General features: G+C 43.3%; 1 protein-coding gene across 9 annotated transcripts in view; it reads left to right on the forward strand.

Annotated features, from left to right (window-relative positions):
- adgrb1a (adhesion G protein-coupled receptor B1a) overlaps positions 1-12,209 on the forward strand; it is a 126,400-nt gene that overhangs the window by 88,320 nt on the left and 25,871 nt on the right. For all 9 annotated transcript variants that reach the window (XM_076040783.1, XM_076040779.1, XM_076040778.1 and 6 more), the window contains 2 exons: positions 2,202-2,328; positions 10,442-10,545. In XM_076040783.1, the coding sequence (XP_075896898.1) occupies positions 2,202-2,328; positions 10,442-10,545 (231 nt within the window). The remainder of the gene's footprint in view (positions 1-2,201; positions 2,329-10,441; positions 10,546-12,209) is intronic.

Consider the following 12,209-nt stretch of genomic DNA (forward strand, 5'->3'; position numbering starts at 1 on the left):
CCCTGGCCAGTCACAGGCATTCCATTTGTCTAACCCCAACCCATCTCAAGCTCAGAACCGTGGTTTCGATTTGGAGGCACTGATCATCTGTGAACCACTCTAAAAATAGTTGGAGCTCATAACCAGATAAAGCCCACATGACCCCCTCAACACCCTGGCTGTGTGGAGAACATTTTTCCCATAGAAATGCCAAAGTGCAACCCTGGCCGTGTCCAACCATTACCAGGAAAAAGGTCCAACTCGTTGCCGGTGGTGTCAAACCAAGCCCTGACACCAGTGGACAAGGAACAAAGGGCATACAGTATATATAAGGGCACCGTACTCGCGTGGAGTGTGCTTCATACTGCTGTATCACACTCTACGGGCACTCACTGAGGGAGAAGGTTGCATGCCCTCCGTAAGTCCACAAAACTGGAGTGGACTGGTTGGGCAAACTCCCATGCACCCTCTACGACCCTGCTGAGAGTGTAGAGGTGGTCCACATATTTCCAACCAGGATGAAAACACCAGTGCACTGAGTTTAGGATACGTCCTTTGGACCCTGCTCATGCAGAGTCTACTGTGTCTACTGAGACAGGCCGAAAACATCAAGAGCTTTGGGGGACTTGGTATGCTTTTGGTGTTGCTCTGGGATTTGTACATCATTGTTTTTCACTGACAGAAATTAGAAGCTAATTTATACAAATCAAACATGGAGTGGGACAACATTTTGAATAAATTGGTCAACTTTCAAAAAAAATAAATAAACTGGATTCAATAACTTCCCAGTATCTAATATGTGATTGAAACAATAGAACAATAGTTTAGCAGATGAGCCCTAGAACTGCCACAATAACCAGGAAATATCAAACAGAATAGCTTTTCTGCTAGCTCTGTTTTTTTTGTTTTTTTTTTATCCTTCCAGTGTTTTCTTGGCAGAGGACATTCTTCCATGCAGGGATTCTGCACCAGCACTTAAATTATCCAATTAGATGGTGGGGTGTGACTGTCTGCAGGTCACTGTGTGGCTCACAGAGAGCCCTAATCATGTCAGCCATACTGAGAAACTGTGCTAGTTCCATATTAGATAGTGGTTAGTGGCAATGTGCTAATGTCAGCGTCAAAATGGCTTCTTTTTTTTTTTTTTTCAGAAACCAAATTTTTTTAGTGTGTCTGTGAAAGTGCTATGGCATCTGCAAGTCTCACTGTTGTCAAATGAGCTCATTTCTTGTATTATTTTCAGGGTGATGAGCCTTTACTTTTACTCGTAGTCTCTTGAAAACAGTCTTATAGATTTAGTTTTAAGGCAGGACTTGGACAAAAACATTGACACAAATACAAACGTGTACTAAAAAATACAACAACAAGAGAGAATTACATAGACTTGTAGTGTATTCCATGGCTAGAAGAGAGGTCTGGGAGAAAAATGAAACAGTCATTCTTGTCAAAGGACAGAGCTGTCCAGTCCGGGTCGGCCAGTGGTTCATGTATAACACGTGGTTTGTTTTTCATCACTTTGATTTGTATTTGCACTGTAACAGCCATGTCGGTCAGTCTGTCGAACCAGTGACTAGTTTAATTATTAGGGACGTCTCCATCTTCACTGACCTACTGGTTACATGCTCCATGTCCCACTACTGTATCCTATGTACATATTTTATTGTAAAGTTAGTAAGTAGCAGGGGGGAAAAGTATGTTATTAATTTTAATGATGTTGCTCAATGCTTAATCAATGCGTACTCAATAATAATAATAATAATAATAATAATAATAATAATAATAATAATAATAATTCTAAATCAATTTTAGACGTTATCATTCAGCACATTTTATTCACTTTAACATTATTTCACCCGTGGGGGCTTTCGCCAGTGCGCTGCTCTAATGTGTCCGGGCTGAGTGGTGCACCTCGCCGCCTCACAGCCTCCTGAGCGCCGCGTTCCCTCCGCTCTGCGCTCCGTCTCCTGCAGCCGGCGGAGATGGAAGAGCGGCAGCATTAGCTACTGGAACGCGCTGGGATTCGATTTATTTTTTTTTCCGCCTGCTGTCCCTTTTTCCCCCCCTCTCCCTCTTATCCTTTTTGTGTTTTTTTTTTTTTTTTTTTAACGACCGGGGCTGCCTGCCTCTACATTCACCGCATCGCCTCTTGTTCTGTGTGTCTGTCTGTTTGTCTTTCTGTCCGCGCGTGCCTTGCGTGCGTGCCTCCGTGTATGTGTTTCCAGCTCGTCGCTGCTCGGATCCTGGTCTGCCAGGGGCTGCAAAGCCGTGCCCGTCGACTCGTTCAGAACCAAATGCGTGTGTGACAGACTGTCCACCTTCGCCATCTTAGCGCGGCTAAACCCCGAAATGGTAAGTCCGACTACTAGACTCCCTTCACTTGGTTGACGTTAAAGGTGTCAGAGGCGGTTGGGTTTTTTTTTTTTTTTTTTTTTTATTATTTATTTATTTTTCCTTGAGGAAGGGGGCGGTTATGTGAATGCATCAGCGGTGCTGTCCTACCTCCCACCCTCCACCACCACCACCACCACCCCCCACCCTTGTTTTAAGGCAAAGGGCGTCTTTGTCATTGCATCTCAACACATCCTCCCTCCCTCCCTCCCCAACACTTCCTCTCTCCCTCATGCCAAAGTCATGCTGCTTGGCGTTATTATGTCATAGGCGTACCAAAGGGGGGGGGGGGGGGGGGGGGGGGGGTTTCTGGGTGGGGGTGGGGGTGTCGCAGGTGATCAATACATGGCGAAAATTCTCCCAGGAGGAGCTGTGCGGCTGTGCTGTTCAAAGATGGTGGTGGTGGTGGTCAAAGCCGTGCATGCCCATGCATGCCTGGGTGGTGGGGAGGGGGAGAGCGGGATGCTACAGCTAAAGATTGTACCTGCATGCGATGCAGGCCCCCTCCCCCTACCTTCATCCCCAATATGTGGCGGTGGGTGGGGGGGGGGAGTTGGGGAGTGGTGGGAGCCGCCGTGGCCGAGATGATGAAACGTATGTGCCAGATTCACGGCCCCTTCTTCCCCAGGGTGACTCACTCAGACGGGGCGCAGTCCCTTCTTTGTTGGTGGGGGATTTTCACTCAGTGCCACTAGTTATTATTAGACTGAAAAAAATAAAAAAATAAAGAAAATTGGGCTCCGAAGCAGTTTGTTCACTAGTTGCCCTGGTAACAGTGCGGCGGCGGCGGTGGTGGTGGTGGAGGGGTGGAGGCTGCCTTAAAGACACAGGCGGCTGCGGCGCAAGAGGCCTGAAGGTTAAGGATTGTCGGCCGAGGAAGAGAGAAGCTCTTTTGTTGTTTTTTTCCCTCTTTCGTTAGCCGTGTTCCGGCTCCAAACAGTTGGGGCTTCTCGCCGAGGCCGGAAGACAAAGAGACGAGCGCACGCGAGCCATGCTGGTTAACTCTAATGGGCCCCGGCTGTTGAGGAACCGGGTCCACGTGCTGTCGGCGGTTTGCAGTGCCGAGCTCCTCTTTGTGCTCCGTGCCCTCAGAGACGGGGGAAAAACAGTCTGTTGGTGGAGTATTTGGCCGTATTTAAAGACGGTGTTTGTCGGAAATGTTTTTCTTTTTCTTTTTGAGGTTGTTTCCGTCATAGCTGGAGACAAATTAGCCGAGTAGGTTGTCAAGACTGAACGTGCGAAAGGGAAAGCGTGACTTTAGCCAATAATCATCTGGTATTGCTAAAGTTACCTGGCTAGTAGCAGTTTAGTCGTAGTAGTTAGCTGCTAGTAGCAGTTTGTTCAACCCACCTGCATCTCTTCTAACCTCATTCTCTGACTATTGATAACAACGTGAAATCTATAGCTGTCCACTGCTGCCGATACCCACGTCCACTGATCACCCTTGACCCCACTATGGAAATGACTGATATTGCCTGTTGCGTATTTGTTCATGTATTGTCCAGTAGTTGGGTGAATGGGACCAGCCGCTTCGAGAATTTGCAGGACTGTGCTGTAGGTATTTACAGGCACGGATTTCATTCAAGACCACAGCATGAGGAAATAGATAATACACCTAATAACTTGAAAGCTCCCTTAGTTTTAATCGTGTTGCAGTGCTCTGGCTCAATCAGCCATGTAACGTGAAGCTATTAGTATGAATTATTCATGAGACATCAATATTTCACGGAACTGCAGTAAATCACTAAAACTATTTCATTTATGAATTGATACTTTTAACTGTGATAAATGCAACGGTTTGACCGCAGTTTGACCCTTGACATGGTTTTGCCACTTGTTTGGTAGCTTTGCGTTCAGAGTAGTCAATGACGAATGTAGTTAACGCAAGCTTTCTACTCACTTTAAAGCACTTTTATTTATTTATTTTTGCAAGGAAGGACCCAGCAGCAACTGCAAGTGGTCTGACCAGGCTGTCACTAAAGTCTGCTTCAAGCTCTATATTGTTACCATGTATGGTCAGGAATGATGTGTAGACAACTGCTAATCTTCTCAGCTGCGGGGGGGGCTGGGGGGGGGGTGCAGATTTAGGCTGTATGAAACACATTGGCAGCGGCTAAATGCTGCAGCTTCTCATGCTGTCCCTTCTCCAAATGCACACCTGCCCTGGGCTAGAAGCTGAATAGCACATCACATTTAACATGCTGAGTGTTAACATGCAATTAAGTCAATGAAATGAAATGCATGCCTTTTAACTGTACAGATACAGGAGTTGTGACGGAACAAAACAACAAAACAAAATGCCCTCACGTACCTGTGTAGTAGTTAACGTCTCATGCTAGAATATATCATAGCACACTGTATCAGAATCTCCACACTCTTAATAACTGAGCTGCAAAAACTGAAATATACAGCAGCAGTCATCAAAAATATAAACTAAAATGCAACACATGCAAATATGAACAAGCCAAGCTAATAAAAATATGACAGGTGACTCAAAAGTACAATGTGCACCTGTGGTCAGAACTTTTACCTTTAACACAGTATTGATAGGAGTACTGGGACTCACTCCACCTCTCCAATGAATGAGGATTATGGCAAATCAACAGGAGGTGAGAGGGACAATAAAAATCATCCATCCATTTTCAATACCCGCTTCGTCCTGCACTCAGGGTCACAGGGGTCTGCTGGAGCCTCTCCCAGCTGTCATAGGGTGAAGGCAGGGTGACACCCTGGACAAGTGGCCTAGTTCATCACAGGGTCACATAGAGACAAACAACCAGTCGCGCCCACAAACACACCTACGGTCAATGTAGAGCTTCCAGTTCACCTCACGTACACGTTTTTGGACTGTGTGAGGAAGCCAGAGAACCCGGAGAGAACCCTGGCAGACACAGGGAGAACATGCAGAAGTCGAACCCATGACCCTCTTGCTGTAAGGCAACAGCGCTAACCCTGGCAAAACTTGCAGCATAGTTGGGAATAAAATAGACTAAAATACAACACAGACAAGAGTGACCAAAACAGTTGAATGAATATTTAGCTTTGGGACAGTATGGAGCAAGAAGAGTACTTGGAAAGCCTTACTTCTCCTCCCCGTGAATGACAATTAACGCAAATCAACAGGAAGTGAGAGCGAGAAAATGTGAAAATCATCATAAAACAAATTACCAAAATAAAAGCTTCCCATAAGAAACACAGAAACTGGTGTTGTGTATGAAATCTAGCAGCAAAACATGAACAGAAACAAATAAAAAATAATTTAATTACTTTTTCTGGAATACAAACCGACACTTTAACACGTGGGCCGTGCATGGTGGCTTGACGACGGCTAATCACAGTGATTGACCTGATAACAGGGCACTACAGCCTGCTTCCCCTGCTGTTTGCCTCCACCTGCTCAGACTTTATTAAACCTGACGAAAGGCTTGCCCCCCCCTTTTTTTTTTTTCTTGTCCATAGATGGAGGAGAAGGCCGCTCCTCCACTTCCGCCGTCCATTTCCTCCACTCATTATCATTCCGCTACGATGCTCCATGCTAATGATCCCCGCTGCCGCTCGCAGTAACTCCTGAATGGCCCTGGCCACTCGCTCTGCTTGCAGCTCGCCTCCTGCAGCCCCAGCACGACAAAAAAAACAAAAAAAAAAAACCTGCCAACTTCCTTTTTTTGGTTCTCACCCCCCCCCCCCCCCCCCCATCCTCCCCCCGTCAGTGCATCGCGCCATTTTTTCGGCGCTTTGATGCTGCTTTTATTTTAGCGTTCCCTCTCTCCCCTGAGCTTTCTCCGTCGTTATCTCGCTCGCTGCCACCTCTCGTGTCTGTTTTACTGCGTCCAACTTTGCTGCGGGCTTTTGGAAGGGACCAAAAATAAATAAATAAATAAATGAATAAAAACAGGTAGGGGAGAGAATGCTCTGCAGTCAGAAGCAACAGGCCCCCAAAGTATGTGTGTATGTGTGCGTGGGTGTGAGTGACTTTAGAGATAAACGAATGAGTGGATGAACCACTTGGAACGCCCTGCTACCACGAGAGTGCACGAGCCCTCTCCTAAAATTAGTTTTATAGTATGGGCAAACTATGGCCCGGGGGCCATACGAGGCCTGTTAATCTTTTTAATCCGGCCTGCCGAACTTGAAGAAATTATGTTAATAGTAATCAAGTCATAAAATGGCTGTATTTCAGCCATTTTTCAGCCTCTCAAGAGTCATTTCGATAAAGAGCTAAATACCACGGGGCTTCGAAAACACATTTTGTTGCAACACTTTTGCTCATTTTCCATTGACATTAAAGCACATATTTTCGACATATCCCATGATATGTTTTTTCCTCCCATGAGGTGGTTCACCAAAACACTCCCATCTATCTGCTGCTCATGGTCTAGGGCCAATTAGCCAGCAAATCCTATTGGAAATGTGAGACGTGTAAAAAAAATAGACTTGATGGCCCTTGGTTGAAAATTTCACACTGCTCAGTAATGTTGTAGTTTTGACACAAAACACAGTATGATGATCTCATTTCTGATTATGACTCAGTTGAAGCAGTTTTTTTTTTTGTTTGTTTTTTTGATTAGCTTTCGGGGGGGAATGGAGACACTTGAAAGCCGTGATTTGTTTTCAGGCGTGTTTACTTTGGCATTTATTTTCAACTTAAAAAGCCCTAACAATGGTCTAAAATGTGTCAGTGAGTCTGACATATACTGTAGATTAAAATCCACGAACAAGCTAATCATCTACAGGGTTGTCAAACGAATAATCAATCCTTTGACAAATTAATTTGGCTTATGTATCAGATGCAGGCCCTTCGTTCCCTTTGCCATCTGATAACTGAGGTGCGTGTTTTATGCAGCATCCATCAAGGCCTGCTTATGAGGAAGTGTTACCTTTCTTTGATTAGTTCTTGGATCAGTGATTGTAGGCGTTGGTCGATCCGATTTTAATATCCTTGTTGTGTTATTCGTTTCAGCGCGACTTCGATCATATTTGTTTACTGCTCATATTAGACAGACCCTTATCTGATAGACGGCTGCAGTCTCACACGGATGTGGGTCTCCTCATGCAGCCTCGTTTCTACGGCGGGAACCGTCTTTGGCTGGAGATGTAGTCCAATGCCGAGGTTGGGAAGCAACGATTTACAGTACAAACACTACTTACTGTACTTTTTCTTTCCTTATTCCTTTTTCAAAAAGACGAGTCTCATAAGGGCCAGTTGGCATCAGTAGAGTAACATCTCAGCAATATAATGTGGATACGTTATGTAAATGCATATGTTATGTAACGTGCGTGCGCCCTGACGCAGACGTCACAACAACAACAACAACAACAAATATGGAGGAGAAAGGTTAGCGAGTTGGAGGACGATATTTGGACTATGGTTATTATCTTAGGCTGCTGTATTCTACTCTACGAGAGATGCTCGGGCTAATGTAAATGTGTTATGTTATTGGATTATGTTTGTTGGCACGTGGAAGTGACGTTAGCCTATTAAGGTTGTTTAAGACAGTGATAATTGACTGGGTTGTGCTGAAACAAGTCAATATATTGATAACTGCGGGACCTGCGGGTCGTCAAAAAGTCTTGCACCACTAGTCTCGGCCCCTGAGTGCATCTATTGCGTCCGAAAATACTGTTGTTTGCCTTTGTGTACCGTATTGACCAGGGCGTACTAAACAGTTCGGCAAAATACCGAATATGGTTGCATCCCTGGTGGTTAAAAGTAACAAAGTACAAATACTTTGTTACTGTACTTTGTACAGTAGATTTTTCAGGTATTTGTACTTTACTGGAGTATTTTTGGACTTTTTACTTTTACTCCCCACATTTGTACACAAATATCTGTACTTCCTACTTCTTACATTGGAAAAACATGCTTTTGTGTTTAAAAGTGTTTGAAAGATACAAATTCTGTTCAAAGTAATTTGTTGCTGTTGCTTGAAGTGGAGTGATTTGAACAACACTGTTGTGTCGTTATTTATAGAAGAGGGAGATCTGGCTTTTGGGGTCACTCTGGTCAGTTCAGTCCAGATTGTTCTGTCACTTTTTTTATTTTCCTTTTTAAAAATCATCAATGATTGTATTGCCGCATTACTGTATTAAAAAAATACTATTTTTACTTCAGTTTATTTCTTACGTTTACTTGAGTAAAGAAGTTGAATCAGTACTTTTCCCATTTAAAAAAAAAAAAAATTTGACACGTGTATCCGTACTTTTACTAGTTCCCGCCCCCCTTCTTTCCCTTTTCCTTTTGCTCCTCGAGAAAGAAGCCGCTGCTGCGGTGCTGATTAATCAGAGGGTTTTAATTAACTCGGTCTTTGCGCACACATCAAACCCGGGGACAAGGCAGCCTATAAACTCGGCCAATTACCTCCTGCTGGGGGAAGGGGAGTTTAGGGGGTTGGAGCGGGGGTGGGGTGTCCTTCTCGTACTGGTCCCCTCGTGCCTCCTTCTGCAACCCCAACACAAACCCACACACGCGCCACTAATCGCCGCGATTTTATCGCTGAACTGTCCCCGGCTGTCCCCTCGCTCACTTTAATTTCCCCGCCTGGTCATTACGCGACAGAGTCGAACTGCTGACTTCTCCTCCAGCGCTTTCATCAGGCTCTCCCTCTCTCGCTGGTGATTGGTTCCAGGTGGGGGGAGTCGCTGTCACCAAGTACTCTGGAATTCTTTCAAGTCGGTCCTTTTGTTACCAGCCGATGGCAGAAACGGCTGCGTTGCCTCTACAAAACAATACGGTATTAATTGTGCTAATTGCTGACAGATGTGGAGGGATTTTTTTTCCATGTTTGGCATCACTGATGGAACAGGTATACAACCTTATTCTGACTTTAACTTTTCTCACAGTTGCCACAATCGTTCATTACAGTTTTTTGTTGTTTCGCGAGTCAAAGGTTGTTGAACTACACAAACCTGTGGGAAAACATTGCTAGCGCCTCTTACCATATAGCAATCAAGCGTGATTGACAGTAACTAAAGACCTGCAGGTGTGAAGCTCACCATGTGACTGAGGTCTTGGTCGTTAGCTACAATATCCGACAGTGAACTGTGGTTCCTCGCTGTCCTTGCGTGCAAGTCTGAGCTCAGTGTGACCCCGCTGACCTTCTGCTGAACCGCCTAAAATGTCAGGCTGAATGTAACACATTCAACCTGCAGTGGCGTGGGGGATGGCGGCGCTTTCAAATCCTTGTCGGGTCCACTGTTAAACTAAGTGGTGGAACCTGCTTGAGTTGAGGGGATGTAGTGTCGCTGCAAAGGGCAACGCAATCGACTTGTTATTGCATTCAGATACTTTAGAGCGGTGGTTCTCAACTGGTGGAGTCTGAGCACCCACAATTTCTTCCCTTATCATGAAGTCGCGACCTGAATTTATTCCACGTCACTCGAATTTATTCAACAAAAATAAAAACCTTTTCTTCCACGTCTCGTCAATAAATTATTGAAATTATTGAATTGAAGTTTGTGTCCTGTAAAATCAATGCCCAACATTACATATATCCATGACCCACCAGTTGGAAAGACGCTGCTTTAGAGCTTCTGCTGCTACTGGGGTAATATTCATACATCACAATCACTTGCTTTGGCGCTCCAGTTCCGATATAGATTCTAGTGACTGCAATCAGTGCCTTTTGCCCGCTAAAACAAACAACACTTCAGTACAATTGTTTGCTGAACTTTGACCCCTCAAAGTATCAGAGAAACAGCGGTGATGGTGGTAGTGCGGGGGGGGGGCAATGCAGCTCGCTGCGTTTGAACCATGAATGACCCAGTTAGTCGGGGAGCTCTCAGCAAATCGAGCCAACGGGGGATTTTTCTCTGCTTCTGTATTCAAGCGCTGACAGCTCCTGTCACCATACCCACCACAGACCCCCACGTCCTCCTGTGTGTCTGTCGGCAGCGTCGTTTTGTTCCTGTGTTTTTTACTTTGTTTCTATGCATCGCGGTGAATGCAATCTTTTTCAACACCTGTCTTCTCAGCTGAAAATCGCATGTGCGTTGAACAAAAAAAAAACAACCAACATTTAGCATGAGAAAAGAAACAAAACAAAACTAATCCCAATTTTTTTGCCTGCGGTTTCAGAACATGGATAAGACACAGCTTCCGTCCGTGACGCTGATTGTTGGCTGTGGGGTGTCCTCGCTGACTCTGCTGCTGCTCATCATCATCTACGTGTCCGTCTGGAGGTAAGACTGACGAACCGTCTTTCTCTTAGGGCAAATTTTGCTGCAAAAGCACCAGAATGAAAAGTCACGTCGGAATTTCAACAGGTGGATGGGCAAAAAATTGGAATATGGTTGGAAAAGCTCTTTTATTTTTCAACGAACCGAGCAAGTGAAACCTACCCATGTTATTGAAGACCGTGTGAGATGTCTTAATGTCATTGTATCTTGATGACAATGGTCCCCAGCTCATGAAAAACATAAATCCGCAGCATAATTCTCGACTCTTATATGATCAAGATATTGAATTCACGCATTAGAGAAGCACTTCGCTCGCCGACGTTGGAAAGATTCGACAAAGACAGGAAGCCTCAGAAGGCCCTTATCGCAAATCTCATCTTAATCTTAGCTTGTCATGGAATTAACAGTGCCTGAATGGTCTTTCAATTCACTCAGACCCCAGCATGAATGAATATATGGTTTGTGTGCATATATATATGTATATATATACATATATATGTGTATATATATATATATATATATATATATATATATATATATATACATATATATATATATATGTATATATATATATATATATATATATATATATATATATATATATATATATATATGTATATATATATATATATATATATACATATATATATGTATATATGAACTGAGGTACTAGGCATACGAAAGTCATTACTTTAATTTAACGGCTGCAACACCTCTCTCAACAACAATATTGGGTGTATCAAAAGACTTCTATTCTTTAACTTTTTTAATTAAACCATCACCATGACGTCTTCAGTTGAGGATGTAGTTGACTCCATTGTTTGTCTTTCGGCGGTGTAAGGACGTTAAGAATAGCTGCAACTAAATTCTGAGCTGACTGGCTCATGCTGCAGCATCCAACACGACAGGTACAAGATGGTGGCAATGATCGTCAGTCAGTCAAGTTTCATTCAATGTATTCAAAGTTTATTCAATATATCCGGAGTTTCATTCAGTACATTCCAGGTTCATTCAATATATTTGGAGTTTCATTCAATATATTCAAGGTTCAGTCAATATATATGAGGTTTAATTCAATATATTCAAGGTTCATTCAATAGATATTTAGATTTATTCAGTATATTCAAATATTAATGTCATTACATATATATATATATATATTTATGTATACACTTTTACTCTATTCTGTAGATGGATAGATATATCTATTCTGCTCTATTCTGTTCTATGTATACAAATATGTAAGGGGTTCAGGTTTAACCGTAGAATTTTTCTTCCTTGCACAGTCGGGAAGGAGAGTTGGGTGGAGGCGGCTATTGAAATAATGAAACCTTTGACAAGTCTGAGTCACCAGGTTCTACTTTAGAATTGAATGCTTTTGTTCGCAAGGTAGGGTGAAAAGGTGCATAATGGATCTTAATCATGAAATTAAATTATTAAGGATTACTTTTATAAGCCTGGGCACCAGTCACGGAATGGAAGCAGAAGTCATTATGCTTTCAGTTTCATTAATCACTATGCACAATGTATCTGTTCCTTTGTGTCGTAAATGTGCTCCACTTAAGATTTAATTTTATTATTATTTAATTTTGTTTTAATTACTTATTTTTTCTTATGTAAATAATGCTTTGGGTAGGACCTTCTTTTTCAATATGATCTTTTTCAAA

This window comes from Nelusetta ayraudi, unplaced genomic scaffold (assembly GCF_046127955.1).
Source record: "Nelusetta ayraudi isolate G7.1 ecotype Tasmania unplaced genomic scaffold, CSIRO-AGI_Nayr_v1 ptg000063l, whole genome shotgun sequence".
Classification (NCBI taxonomy): domain Eukaryota; kingdom Metazoa; phylum Chordata; class Actinopteri; order Tetraodontiformes; family Monacanthidae; genus Nelusetta; species Nelusetta ayraudi.